General features: G+C 40.3%; 1 protein-coding gene across 1 annotated transcript; it reads right to left on the bottom strand.

Annotated features, from left to right (window-relative positions):
* Positions 1-203: 203 nt before the first annotated feature.
* On the bottom strand, positions 204-8,557 carry LOC140943718 (apocarotenoid-15,15'-oxygenase-like). The gene is made up of 6 exons (XM_073392829.1): positions 8,308-8,557; positions 6,781-7,028; positions 5,456-5,593; positions 3,716-4,060; positions 2,315-2,626; positions 204-726 (listed from the first exon to the last, which is right to left on the bottom strand). Exons 1-6 carry the CDS (start codon positions 8,522-8,524, stop codon positions 424-426), a joined length of 1,563 nt encoding a protein of 520 aa, XP_073248930.1. The 5' UTR covers positions 8,525-8,557; the 3' UTR covers positions 204-423.
* Positions 8,558-15,132: the final 6,575 nt, after the last annotated feature.

Below are 15,132 nucleotides of genomic sequence, written 5' to 3'. Positions count from 1 at the left end.
ATGTTATTCCTGTTTTCAGCCTTTTACGGAATGAATCTTGGAAAATTTAGCAGAATTTTGACATTGACCAATTTTGGGAGCGAACAGGGGGGCAATCAGTCTTCGATCGAATTATCCGTGATTCCACACGAAATGAACGGAATGCGAGCAGAAAACTCACTTAAGTTGCTTTGTTCCACCTGACCGGCTCAAGGCCCCATGGTTTATTAAGTTATGCGAAGTAGCTTTGCTTTCCCGTCATACGCGTCTCACCAGACTTTATATAACATAAGAATCATATTAACGCTTCAGACTTAAGTCTCTAACGCACACGCAGAGCTTCATGTATGGCTCCCAGAGCCAGAGTCTACGTAACCTTCTGCATAATCCCTTTTTGTCTCGTAACGCTCAGCTACTCCCCGCAAAATCTTTGAAGACTCGTTTTTACAACTTTGACGCCAACCTTGGCCCATTAGTGAAAACCTCTGGAGTAAAGGTGCCATGGAAACCATAAGGTACATGGTGCTTCAACTGGATCCTCGCCAAGGGCCCCTTCCCAACATTCTTAGCGTCCAGGACACAGAACTCTGTCACATGCTTTTCGGGGACATAGACTTGCACGATAACGTACCCGTCATCTTCGTCTCCTTCTCGCCATGAATCGTAACCGAGCCGAGGGACGAAGACAGGTTCGCCAAGACAACCGTGTGAATACCATACGTCACGCTGTCCACTTTTCGCATTCAACTACAAAAATGAAAGAAAAGTTTATTTACCTGGAAGAGCGAAGTTACTAATACAGCTTCGCCAACAGACTACAACAACAACAACTTTATTAAAAGCCAATGAAATACATTAAACATACACACTCCCTACATTTAGCTAAAGCTTTTCGAGGTAGGCAGTGTGGTTACTCTACAAACGTGAACTGATACATTAAAGACATTCTACAAGAAAAAAAATTATCGCACACGAAGCCAGCTGCCAGGCCCAAATATTAAGTCTATAGCTCTTTCGTTTCCGCTTGCTCGATCGATTTCAAAGCTGTTCTCTAACAGCAGCACCAAGGGGCCCCTAGCGCCTAATTTTTGCTCTACCAGACAATAAGAAAATCTTAGTTTTTACTTAGAAAACATACGCTGGGAACCCTTGATTTCCAACGTCCAGAGCACTGGGCTCCCTTCAAGTTTTCTAAGATCACAGCCTTGGATTTGTTCATAAAAATCATGAAAAAACGGAAAATATCACATTGACTTATTTACATTTAACAAAATGATCACCAAAGGGAAAATACTTTCATCTATCAAATTCTCTCAACTAATTGCATTCAGATCAGTCTGGAGAATTTCGGGGAAACCTCTCATTAACGGACTCCATACTTCGAGGCCGGACAATTTCGCTACTAAAACCCTGGATTTTTAATCTTGAAAAAAAAAACTAATCGCATCTTTAGGGACGAGAAGGAAACTGGGCCGTGTTAACTTTTGCAAAGACGTCTGGGACTGTTACTGGGGACGGCAGAGTAAAAAAATTGGCCAATAGCAGACTGGCGCATCCCCAGTAACGATCGAAACGAGAAGGAAACTGGGCCGAGTTAACTTTCGCAAAGACTTCTGGGACTGTTACTGGGGACAGAGTAAAATAATTGGCCAACAGATGGTTTTCACAGTGACGTCATTAAATTGTAAAGTCAAAATAGCGAGGTTTACGAATTCTTATTTACACTAGGTTGAAGATAACGAAAAATAAATCTTTGTACAAGTTTTCATTCCCGTAGCATGTTTCATTTCGACAATACAGCAATTTGACCTTCCGAGTTTTCACAGTGCGTGACACCAAAATAGGAATGCTGCCTCGTTGAAAAAAGTCTCTCCTCTTGATTTTCAACTGTATAACCATTTCAGGTATTAGAGGATATGTTTATGCGCACGTATGCTAGTTCTTGAGTGAAAAGAAAGAGCTTTTAAAGAAAAAGTGAACTCCAGATGTTTTTGTTGATTACCGGCGGCCATATTGGTGGACCAAAACGGTACACGAACATTGCGTCTCCATACAAAGCTCTACAAAGGTGCGTGAAACGTTTCGGCAAATAACTTAGAAACTGTAGGCCACAGAGACCCGAGACTTGGACAAATTGTTTATATATTAGTCTTCTGTAACATTTCATTTTCTCGGCTTCTTCCACTGGACGGTTTCCAATTTATTCAGTTTTTTTGTTGCGTGACAGTGAAAACGATCTATAGCAGACTGGCGTGTCTCCAGTAACCATCCCAGAAGTCTTTGCGAACGTTAACTTGGCCCAGTTTCGTTCTCGTTTCTAAAGTGGCTGACTTACCTTCACGACATCCCTGTAAGGAAGATTAAATCCAGGTCTGTCACACGCCATTAGGTAATTAAATCGCGTGCCTGTCATTCCATTTCGGTACGGGTGGGTAGTGGGGAATTCCACACTGGCACGATCAACTTGAGTTCGAGTACACTGTTCATTGGCCAGGTCAATGGTGTAATTGTAAACGAGTCCTGGCGAGACTGAGGTATTGGAAAGCCAGATCTTACTATCGAAGGTCATGTCAAACTTTGTGCCCAAGCAAACCGCAGTAAAGTCTACCTGGTCACCAACCTGCTGGGCTGTGCCAAAGTGGAAAATCTGAAAGTAAGAAAAAGGTCCGAAGTTCGGGAATGGGCGGAAAGCAGAATTTCGAGATTTCACTTTCCCCCTCCCTCTTCTTTCGGTCTTCCTGCCTTCCTTTTTTTCTTTTGCAGAGCATCTACTAGGCTTCGTTTTGGTAGAAAATGCCGTTTTAGAATCTTGGGATTAGATCTTGACGAAAGTGTAGGCGGGAGGAGGAACAAGATTTTCATGCATGAGGATTTTTTGGTCAACGTTATATGAGGTCTTTTTCTTTTGGCTTTTTCGCCCACCTCCTAGAATAAATCATGCTCATTCTGGTGTGGTTTGAAAGAACTCTTCCCCTTGCACAAGTAGGATGATAATTAATGTTGTCCTTGATCGCTAAAACTGATGACGTCACAAACCGTAGAATGCACCGGCGATTTAGGGAAGAACGGGTTAATCAAAAAGGCTAACCTGAGATCAAGCTCTATTTTCGTTTCGCTTTGAAAATTACATTCCGGCGGCGGTAGCCGTTAGAGAGAATGTATGAGAACCGCTCAAATTGGGCCTGATCTCAGGTTACAAACAGGCTGAAATACCGGACTCGTACCCAGGGCTACTTTACATTCGTCCCTTCCCATGAGACCCCGCGCGCGCCTCAATCTAACCCCCAAACTTCTCTCACCCCCAAAACACATAAATAGCGACTGGGTACGAGTCTGCTGAAATACGTCTGTTCGTCTGTTGCCGATTTTTTTCACCTAATTTAGCACTGTATGGCCAGATTTGGTTATTTCATGTCCCCGGGGTTGGGGGGGGGGGGGGGGGGCTACTTGGGTTAATTTTTGCCGGGTATGTGCCGCTGGCCTCTCAGAACCCCTACCTCATTATAGTCTATTCTGTGACCATCTTAGTCACTTTGGGAAACAAGTAATTTTCGCAATCCCGGCTTAGTCGCTTTCTGTTTGTTCTTGGGCTAGGAGACGTGGAAATTGAGAATCACCCTAGTTTTAATTAAAAGGAAATTAACCTGAAATCAAACTTGACTCTGTAACATATCCACCAATTTTTAGGGGTTACTTTGAAGTCGCAGGGTATCCTGCGGTTAAGCGAAAAACTTACGTGACATGGATCAGTGTTCACAAATATAATGCCAGTATTTCCTTCACTTGCATGTCGTGGTATGATGACAAAACGTGACGGTAGATCAGGGTAATATCTCATCTCTTCTCCAGGTGAGCTCCATCCCATTATGATTTTTGTTGTTATCCACCATGATCCTTTAACAAATGGTGTCATATGAAATATGTAGTAGTCAGGTAAAAGAATAAAGTCATGTCCATAATTCAGACCTTCAATGTAGTGGACCTGTTTCTGGCAGAGCCGCCATGATGGGTCAAATTCATAAATCGCTAGACTGGGTTTCTTATCTCTAAACCCTGGACGCAGGCTTATGCAGACAAGCCGCTAAAGAAACAGCAACAAAAAGGCCATCAATAAGTTATAAATCACTAAAGAAAATTATATTCACTCATCATTACTTGTACAATATTCCTTTACTTCTTTACTCAGTTGGTATACAGTGATGTAGGTTATCTAACTAACCAGTTAGGATATTCTTTAAAAATTAATGATTGTGTGGTTGTACGTGGTTGGGATTCTGGATCCCTTTATCTATAACAGACCATGTTTAGCTAAAATACTATTTTATACTACTACACTGTAGCTAGGTGGGGAAGGGGTTGTTACAAAAATCATTGTTGGTTGGCTTTTGTGTTGTGGTAAGGGTATTGTCAGTGTCTTCTTAACTTTTTGTACTCTGTCATTCAAGGGGATTGGCACCTATCCACAACACCAAAAAACGGCTGAGATTAGGCACAAAAAATTCCTACCCTATCCCAGATTAACAATTATAGTCAACCAGAAAATCAACTCCTCTTATGCCACTTATAAATTTCTGACAATTGATACCCTGTTTTAGACCAAACCTGTCTCAATTTTATACCCTATATATCTGTAAATCGATTTTGGCATCCTTTGAACAAAAGACTATGGTGTCATGCTCTGATTGGTGGTTCTCGAACAGAGCCTTGTGTGCCTGGAATTAGACCAATTTGGGACTGACAGTCACTTCTGCACAGTAAGCAGATGTGGTCAGTTGCTGGTCTATCTCCCTGGTTTCTGGCCTTCACCCTCGCTTGTCTCTTTGTCTCAGCCTGTTCGGCAAATAGCTCTCTCAATGTTTCCCATTTATTGATGTCAAAATGCCCAAGGCCCTCATGTCCCTTTTGCAGATATCTTTATACCAAAATTGGCACCTGCCACTGGGGTGCTTTCTTTGAACTAATTCACTTTAAAGGAGATCCTTTGGGATCCAGCCATTTTAAATTGTCCAATCTCATTCTCATTCATTTTGTATAAACAGCCCATTTCTGACAGTTACCCCCACTATGCCCAGGCCCTTAACTTAAGAAACTCTGAGCTTCTGAAAAAAAATTCTTCCACATGTCTAAACCCTAGCACAGGAAAAAATAACAGATTCCCATTTTTGGATATTTTAGGGTATTTAAAGAATACCCACAAAAATCCCAAATTTGGAAGAGTGAGACAAGTCCCAATCAGGGAATTTAGTTGGGAATTCCCTGGTTGGGACTTGTCTCACTTTGCCAAATTTGGGATTTTTATGGGTATTCTTTAAATACCCTAAAATATCCAAAAATGGGAATCCGTTATTTTTCCTGTGCCTGACACACCACTGAAACAAAAACCAGTCACCACAGAGGCACTATGAACAAGTTAACACCCATCTATACCTTACCAAAAGTTCAAGCTCAAAATACGTAACTAAAAAAGGTTACTCACCTTTTTCTCAGAATCGATTCTGAAATGTGCGGCCAAACATCCAAATTTTAAGTTACTGTTCAAATTCTCTGGTCCAAGTGTCTCTAGAGTGAATGGGTCCAGACAGTATGGTACCCCTGTCTCATAACATGTCAAGACCTAGTAAAGGAAAATAACTGGATCTCAGGATCTCAACAATGCATGTTATGATCTTGTTAAGTAAAAAAAGACTCAATCTAAAGATTGAGTGCTTCCTGAAAATATTCATCCCCCACCAGGGAGGAAATTAAAAATTTTGGAGGAGAGTGAGGGCTCAGGGTGGGGTTAACATAAACAACCCTTTGCTCCAGACCATCCAACCCCAAACTAAACTGGATGGGCATCTGCTTTTCTTCAAAGGAAATTACACTAAATAATTCATAAGTTAAGTAATACATCAAACACAAAACATCCAATATCCAGACACTGAGAGGCTGGTTGAATGAAAAAATAAGGCTCAACCAAGCGTTTAAAGACCACCTTCAAGGTGTCTGGATATTGGGTAAAACTCTGAGTGGGGAGTTTGATATAGCTTTTCAAAGGAAGAATAATTCTTGAAGATATTCAACATTAAAGTTCAAAAACTTTTATAGTAATTCTCCCACCTGATCTGTAATCCACCCAGGAGAGCCCCCCTCCTGGTTGACCAGGGGATATGTGCCTCACCCCCTGGAGACTGTTTGGGACTGCTACTGTCTAGGGTGGCTACCCCCTGGTACCCCCCAATCTTGTCTCCACCAGGAGAGCTTCTCCCCTGGTCCCCTTTACCCCTAGATAAAAGTGTGCAAACTCTAAAGTCAAAAATTTAACAAACCATCAATCACCCTAATGAACCTCTTGAGAAACACACTTTCTCTTCAGCTAGGTTAAAAGTTCACATCTGTAGGCTGTCCTTGGTAGATTTTGATCAATTTTGTTTACCTTTTTTTCATTTAGGATTGATGGAAGTGAAACTTGTAACCATTGGTAAAATTTTTGAAAAGTGCAGTAAGATCCAATATCCAAACCACCATCATGGTAGTGATTTTTTGTCTTCTCTACCTAAATTATCATGATTAAAATGAGTTTGAGGAGTACCTATCAAGAACATATGAATACTTGGCATCTGAATGAACATTCTCATATCTCAAAATTAAATATTCTAAATGTAAAAAGTCCAGACGAAACATTATTAATTTTTATGAATCCAGAAAAAACTCTTCTAAGATAAACCTGGCCCACGTCAACGCCTACAACGAGCCAAGGAAGTAAAAAAGCTGTTTGAGACTCGCAGAATAGTCAATTACTACTAACATTAAGTGTCATACCTTGCCACCCCAGTAAAAGGAATTGGTGTTTGAGGGATTGCGGAATTTCATTGGTGTATTCTTTAATGTGTTCATGAGGTATCTAAAGGTTGATGTTGATGAAGGTTTTGTTCCCATTTGTCCATGATAAAGGAACTCCTGCTTGGCAGCTTCTTCCTGTCTATGTTGACTGTTCACAAACTTGGACTTAAAGTGCACTCTGCCATCTTCAAATGTCACGGCACATAGCATCCCATCTCCATCAATTGCTTTAATAGAAAATAATGAGAAACAAATTTTGTGTAGATTACGGTTACAATCCCAAAAATTATGGATGAAAGGTTAAATGGTTGAATCATTTTTTCAGAAATTCCAACTGAAATTCAGTATTCTCCTTATCAATCAGTAACAGGTAAAATTTAACACCAAAGCAACACTTCTTATCGCCTACAGCCACTTGAAGGTTTACTAAAGTAGAAAAAAGTAGATTTTAAAATAAGGAAGTTGTGATCTAATCCGATTCCCACAAGGAAAATGAATAAATATAAATCATATGGAAAAGTACTAAAGTAGTCACAGCTTTTCTTATTATGTGCCACGCGTTTTGGAAAGAAAACACTGAAGACAGAGTAAGATTATTAGAATCAAATGTTTTAAATTATTGTCTTAAAATAACTACGGACGATTTGAATAAAATAGGTCTTAAAATGAGTGTATGATGCTTCAGAGAACTAATTAGCTCCTAAATTTCCCAGCAAGGGCAAGGCCATGTCCCTCACGCCAAGGAAAGTGCGTCTCTGGTGAATATTTTTTGCCTCAGTGGCCATAAATGGTTCTTACTGTGCCTGCTGAGCAAAAATTTAGGGAGAACATTGAAATTTGAGGACTGCGATTTGAGGTAAAGGGACTATTTCCAAGGATATTGCTGTTTTATGCCAATTCCATACTGAAATTATTACTAATGTTAGTTCCTTTATCATAGACAAACTCCTGTAGAGTTATGTAGAAGACCTTCAACCAAAATTTCATCAGGGAACACTGTAACTGGCCCGATCTCGAAATCTCTGAAGTGTTTATGATTCTCAAAGTCTTGTTTTTAGGTAATTTTGCATCTCAGTCTAAGTCTCGAATTATAAAACCCGAGTCTCGCAGTCCCACAAATTCTTGACCATTCTAAAAAGTTGAATGATTAGCCCAACTTTTTCAAGTTTCAATCCACGTGACACGTCCATCCTTGCCAACCGTACAGCCACAGACGACAGAAATGTTTCGCGCCTTTACATTGTCTTAAATCACAAAACTGGGCCATTAGTTTTAAACTTCAATTGATGAGAAGACAGATTTAAGCTTTTCAATAGAGGAAGCGACTGGCGCGACATAGCCCTTTAACCTGTGTAGATTTCATTTTGACCTTTGAACCTCTAGCTTTGCTTACTCAACGACTTTCAAGTAAAGAGAACCAATTATGAGCAGCACGCCCATTTCAGTTTCCTTTTCAAGACAACAAAGCAAGTTTTTAACGTCAAAATATGAAAGTTTTGTACTCACGATGTTTCAAACGGGTACCGTACACTTCATGTACCCCAGGGCCATTTCGAAACAAAGTTCCACGAAGATCTTTCGGTACTTCGCCGATAATATCTGCCGTAGGAACCCAGTAACAATGCTCTCTTTGTGTTTCCCATCCTCTGCTGCATTTCTCGAGATCTAGTGGCCTTTTGATGTCGCTAGAAAGAGCATCCACGACACTGATATTGTCCGCCATTTTGATCGTATTGTTTGCGCTCGCCCGAGAGGTGTGCCGGGAGGAGTGGCATGGGGTGGAAAGGATGACTGCTAAGCAGCATGGGTACGATTTGGTTTATTCTTGGTTCGCATGCCACGTGACATGGCGACCATGTTGGTGGTTAATTCGGCATTTTCTTTTTTTTTTCAAAGAGTGTACATGAAAATTGAGTTTAGTTCCCAGAGGAAAGAAATACTTTTGTTTTTGACCACCAACAAGGCTGCCATGACGTCACCTACAGACCGGTAGTAAACAGAGCAATTTTCTGTAATAAAAGAACCCCTAAAAGGTATAAACTTGAATGGAAGCTTTGTCATCCTCAAATATAAAATCTCTAACCTTCACAAAGCCGTCATTCGAAGTACTAAATCCACGGAAACACTCAAAAATCGCTCATCTATACTGACGCAGTCGAAACAGTTCTCTGCGATCTGATCGAAATCATGTGACGTCTGCAAATCCCTTGCCCCATGTGAAATCATCCCATCCGGCGGGGTACTGTAGCCCTGGGAACATCGACATGCTGTCAAGTAAAGTTTTTTACCGTAATCGTAATCGTAAATCGTAAATATCTTATTATCCACTCCCCACAGGGCTTTTCAGGGATAATTTACAACACTGGTTGGGGGACTTTGCCAGACTGCTTAAGGTGCAGTTTACAAGTACTGAAGGAATGAGTGATGATGCCCCCATACATGAGTGTGAAAGTGAGATAGACCACTACACCGGGCACTACGTGCCCTAAACTCTTTACGAAGAGTGTGTAGGTTCTTTAACGTCCCACAGATTTATTACATGTGCAAGGGCTTGTGAGACGGGGCCTACGGTTTATCGTCCTTATCCGAGAAGACTAGAAAGTCTAACCATTTGCAGATGTTATTACAAAGGCAGCACTTTCTCCTCAGTTATTTAAAGACCCTGAGTGGTGGTCCGGCCGAGGTTTGAACCTACGGCCTCCCGCTCAGCAGACCGGCGCTCTCCCAACTGAGCTAACCGGGCGGTTACCTTCTGCATTAGCAAGGTTGACTTTCTATGAGAATCTGTTTATTAGGTAAGAAACAAGTGTGCGTTGTTCGCAGTAACGGGTATTAAGCGGGTTGAATTTAGAGAAAATTTGCTGCAGGGCTTTCTTTTCCCGGGGACAAAGAGAACTGTACGTATTAACGAGATGTCCGTATTAAGCGGGTGACGTCTGTTAAGCGGGGTTCGAATGTATGTTGAAATGACAACTTACTCTTATTTTTTAAAAAATTTCTCGCTTATTAATACATTAGACTAATGTTTTGTCAGCTTTCTTTTGAAGTGTTGTTCGTTAACCTAAGACCACTTTGCTACGGTTTAAGCTTACAATTTTTTTTTAAATTTTATGGCTTTATGAATGTGATGACCGGTGGCTCAGGAAACTGTAACCTTTCTCATAACTAAAAATGTTCTGTATACTGTGCCGACTATTATTGCGCTTTTACTGACACACGTATCAGCTCAATTGGTCCAAATTTCAGACTTCTGACATCATTCAATTTCTCAAACTTCAAGGGCCATCGAAAAGGGGTGTGTTTTGGCCATTCCTTATCAGCCAGCCATATATATGCTAATAGTTTTTTCCCGCGGGGGGAATCCCATATATGGGCTAGATCGGTTCAGTTCAGGCATATGCCGCCCGAGAGGGTAAAGCTTCATTTTTTCTTTTGTTTTGGTGTTCTCTTTCCAGTTCCGTTTCCAGTGTGATCCTTAGATAGGGTGCCTAAATTGTATCAGCGAAAATTCAAGTGCAAAAATACCAATTCACATAGAAAATAAATCATCTGTTAACTGAACTATCCCTTAGCGTATTAGAAAGCTATCTGATGAAAGTTTATTTGCTGCTATTAAATTCTTAGTTTTTATTTTTGCCTTGAATAGGGAATCATTTTTTTGTACAGCTTTCGGGGCCTATCCGAAGTTTATGGGAGTACTCCCCCAGGAGTTTTGGTCAAGTACAAAATCTTAGGTGTTTCATTTTCACCCTAAGTTCTTTGTTACTAGGCGGCTTCTTAAAAGCAACATCAATTTAAGGTGTGAGAATTGATCAGGCGAAAAATTTAGCATTTCCAAGCTCCGAAGGAGTTAACCGCAAAAAAAGCACCTCTGTACATGTATCTTTATCGGGCTAACTATATCACTTAAGATTTCTACCTTCTTCCCCAAGCAAATACTTTATTAAACTTCTATTTCAAAATTAATGTTGCTCCGAGTACGCGTACGCGATTTTCCCATTTGAAATTGAGGTCTATTGGACCTGGTGCCTACAGTTTATGAGCCGCTCAAACTAATTATCTCATTATCCTTGACAACTACCGTGTGGCACGAAATTTTTGCGGTATCAGAGTTTATTTTTGCGGATTGGCGATTTTTGTGTTTTTAGGGGAACAGATTTGTTTTTATTACTGGGAATTAAATTTTGCGATTTTCAGAAAGTACACAGTACCCAGCATTGATAACATTTTCGTTTTTATTGGATGCGCGTGCAAAAGAAAATACATATTTTCAAACAATAAACTACTATTTCCTTGTATACCGTTTTGTTTCCGAATAAAAGAGACAAGTTGAGATTAAACAGACACGATTTCTTAGTACTGTATTTTTGTGTAGCGAATTTAACCTAGAGGATGTTTACTCAGGAGTAAATTTTTCCGGGAAAAATGTTTGCGGTTATTTTTATTGGCGGGAACTTATTTTTGCGGATAGCTGGAAAAATCGCAAAAATCGCAAAAATTAGAACCCGGAAAATTTTCGTACCACACGGTATATATTCTTCTATCAAAGCATGTAACTGTGGCAGTGTACCTAGGTTTCTTCTTTTTATTTCTCCTAAAATCGCAACCCCGTTCCCGTGGTCCTCGGTACTCGTGCGTGACGAGGTTGCAAAAATCGGTCGGTCTGGCGATTGAAAACGAAACGCCTAAATGGGAGGAACGTTTTTTCCCAACCAACCTACTTAATACTATTTTTGGAATCATAAGCCAGTCTCTATATCAGTGTGTTTGAAGAAAGCCAATGAAACACTTTATCACTATAATATTGCTTAGTATCACTAAAACTACCACCGTGCACTGGCCTTTCCTAATATCTTATAGTGTGTTTGAAGAAAGCTAACAAAACACTTTATCTCTATTCAGTATTGGTTAGTATTACTAAAACTGCCACAGCGGCCTCCCCTGATCTCTAAAGCAGTACATATTTGGTCATCTTTTTACCATTACTGAAACAAAGTGTTATCCAATTCACAGGACATGCTAAATTTGAACTAATTCGGCTATGTGTCTAGTTGGAATTGCCCCACCCTTTTTTTCTGACACTTCCTTAATCTTTTTGATTTTGGTAAATGTCTACGGTTTCCTGGTCATTGATGACCTTTATCGCCAGCAATCCCGCTCCCGCCTATGACAGAAAATCCAAAAAGGGAAACTATATTAGGCTTGGGGATAGCAGACTATGTTGCAGTTATTTTCCAGTGTTGGAGATTAAAGCTCATGGTCCTTGAGGTACTTTTAGCTTTGTACCTCAGTTGCAGAGCATTTCAGTTGAAGCGAAACTGAAACGTCATATTTCTAAAGTTTCAGACAACCACTAGAACAATATTGCTTTCTCAATTAAGACGAGTTCTTATAGACCAAATTGACTCGAATTCCGGAGTATGTCCGCCATTCGAGAAATCTTTGATAGAAACCGATTCAGTAACAATTGTAACAGGAAAACTTTTAAATTCGAATACTCGTGGAAGAATATGTACGACGTTGCGTTGATTAACCAGTCATTCAATATCATATTTGGGCTCTAGAGTTAATAATGCGCCGCAATATCTCGAGCTAAAATTAACATTTCAAGATAGACGGTTGTGGAAGATGTGTACTCTCTTGTTAAGTAATATTATAGAATTTATATTGTTCTGGCCGGGGATTCAGCATAGTCTGTGACCTGACCTTAATTTATTTTTTTGTACATTGAAAGTTTCTTAACTTTTTAGAAAACCCTGTGCCTAGCCTGTTGACGTTCCAGGATCCGAGATACTCGGGTCCGCTCCCTTTTTCGTGCACCTTTCACTTTTCCGTCTTCCCCACTATCTGAGAGTCTGGAACAGGCTACCCTATGCCCGCATGATACCAATTAAAGTAAATATCAAAATTAGAGCTTAGTATCGAGTGTCTCAGTTCTGATGTTGCTAGAGGGGGCTAAAGTTTTCGGTCCAATTTTCTTAGTACACCTATACCCTAAGGATTGTACCCCAAGTCACTTTGAATTCACCATGCATTGGTTAATTAATTGATTGAAGCCGTCCACGAATAAACTCTTAGCGTAATTGGTACGATACGCTAGCGGGGCTTCGCTCCGTATTTAAACGTTTCTAAACACTTCCACTCGTTTTTGTCCCGGCTAACTGTTATAATATTGTAATTTTGACGCCCTGTGTTGAATTTCATTTGCACGTGCTCCTAGACTCATTATATATTCAGCTTCGTTTGTACCTTCGGGGCACTTTGATAGAGATTAAAATGTCTGTTCAGTAACCGCTTGAACGTGTGGTTCGCTGTGTTATTACACTAACTTCGATGATTAACGCTCACTCTCTAGTAGTTGCCATTATGTTTTAGCAATGAATTAAAAGCCACTAAAAAGAAACTGATAAAGCTTCTTGGGGAAAGAAGGTTAAAAACCTCAATTCGCTTAATTGTTGCCGAGCACTGTACCTTATCGTTACGCTACTGTGGTCAGTAGAAGTTGCCAGTCTCGAAGTTTTAATCTTATTATTCGTTTCGCTCCGGCTTCTGTTCGTCTTTGTTTAAATGTAGCAAAAATTTGCCAGACTTTTGTATTAAGTGTGCCTCAGAGAACGGCGTGGACGTCTTCGAATGAGACCCGTTCAAGGAGAAAAACTTTGATTTCTTTCTTACTCTATTTTCAGAAAAAAAAGTGCCCCCTCACGCCCCCCTAAAAAGAAAAAAAAAAAAAACAGAATCAGCTTTGCTCTGACCTTCTCACCCTGACAGATACCCTAAAAGATTAGAACTTTTGTTCCGCTACAGCCCAAGCTGACAAGATTTTCGTGTTACACTTTTCAGTAATTTCAGTAATGCATGCGGTTTCGCCTGCGGCATCCTCTCACCGATACTTTACCTCGATCGATAAACAGCAAAATTTTGCTTGAAATATTGGTGCTTAATCAAGCACAAAGGTCACGATATTTACATTGCATAAAGTTAACAATTTCACCGACTACATCTCCAGGACTCTTCCACGAATAACCTGAGCAGGACTACAAAAAAGAATTGAAATTTTAATTTTAGAAAAGGTTATAGTGTCATATCCGTCATTTTCCCGCTAGCTAGCGTCACGACGAGCCTGTATTCAGGGAGGGAAAAACAAGAAAGGAAAAACGTTTTTTCCGGCACTCAGCCGGGATTAGTATTATTCCTGCAAAATTCCTATTCGTAGAAAGCCAGTTTGTTCCCGTGTAACTGTTAATTGCATTGTGCCCCCTTATTTGGTTCATCGAGTCGAGGGCAAGTTTATGTCAATGCGGAATCTGCGTTTTCATTTTTCTCTCTCGCCTAAAACAAGCACTAGTAAAAAAAAACAAAAACAAAAACAAAAAAACTAGGGATAAATTTCTGCATTGACAGTGGCCAGGCCAGGCGAGATCCCCCACGGTGACGAAGTTCAAGGCCCCACGCGCGGTACGTAATTGATGTGAGCTTAAAGCAACAGCGTTTTTGAGCGACGGACGTCAACCGGAAGTGAACTTTTTGCATCATTGGGGAGCGGTTTGGTTGAAACTCTCTGGTAAATCGTCTTTAAAAGAGAAAAGAAACTCAGCAATACAAGTTTGTTAGCGTCAAGGCATATAAAAAGGGAGAAGGTCTCACTTCCGGTTGACGTGCGTCGCTCAAAAACGTCTTTGCTTAAGGTCTGCGTGTGCCCCGCCCTTTGCACGTATTTTGTGTCACCCGTGCTGTTCACACGCTTCGGAGTTTTTGCTTCCATTTTAAGTTTGGTACTTTTACGTACCTTAAATCCAAAAATTGTTTAATCATCCCCACTTTAGTCTCTGGCTAGATTCCCATCAGGGGAAACCACCTTTTTCTAATTTCTGTATGGTTTGAGTATGGTTTCTGGGAACAGGTCAAGTAAGAGATTTGTTATGGTTACCCACTCAATCACCTTAAGAATTTTGTTTTTATGTTATATTGTGTTTCAGAAAGTATTTATCTCTGCGCAAAGTGAAATAAGGAAAATATATTGAACCTTAGCTTGTACGTCATTTGACGTGGTCACATGCCGGTCGAGTCAATTCAATTCATTCCTTTTTTAACTTATGAGTTTTTTCCACGCAGAAATTAAAAGGAGAAATTTACTAAGCTATTGTTTTAATAAAATGAGAACGGAAAGATACTGGATAAATCGCGAAAGAAATGTTGTCAATGAAAGGAAGTGATCATAGAATGTGTTAAATGCGGTCGATCACGAAAACGGAAGTGAACTTGACGTTTACATTAAGAAGGTGCGGTTACCTTACCCAGATCTTTTGCTATTGTTGGCATGTTACGCGA

Source organism: Porites lutea, chromosome 7, assembly GCF_958299795.1.
Source record: "Porites lutea chromosome 7, jaPorLute2.1, whole genome shotgun sequence".
Lineage (NCBI taxonomy): Eukaryota > Metazoa > Cnidaria > Anthozoa > Scleractinia > Poritidae > Porites > Porites lutea.
The sequence above is the reverse complement of the archived record's forward strand: the minus strand, read 5'-3'. Positions and strand labels throughout refer to the sequence as shown.

Bases quoted from the DNA above. Each gene is read 5' to 3' on its own strand.
- LOC140943718 (XM_073392829.1), bottom strand. From the start codon at position 8,524: ATGGCGGACAATATCAGTGTCGTGGATGCTCTTTCTAGCGACATCAAA. The intron at 7,029-8,307 runs GTGAGTACAAAA...TTTCTATTAAAG, and splicing joins CGGTACCCGTTTGAAACATC to CAATTGATGGAGATGGGATG. The intron at 4,061-5,455 runs GTGAGTAACCTT...CTGTTTCTTTAG, and splicing joins GAATCGATTCTGAGAAAAAG to CGGCTTGTCTGCATAAGCCT.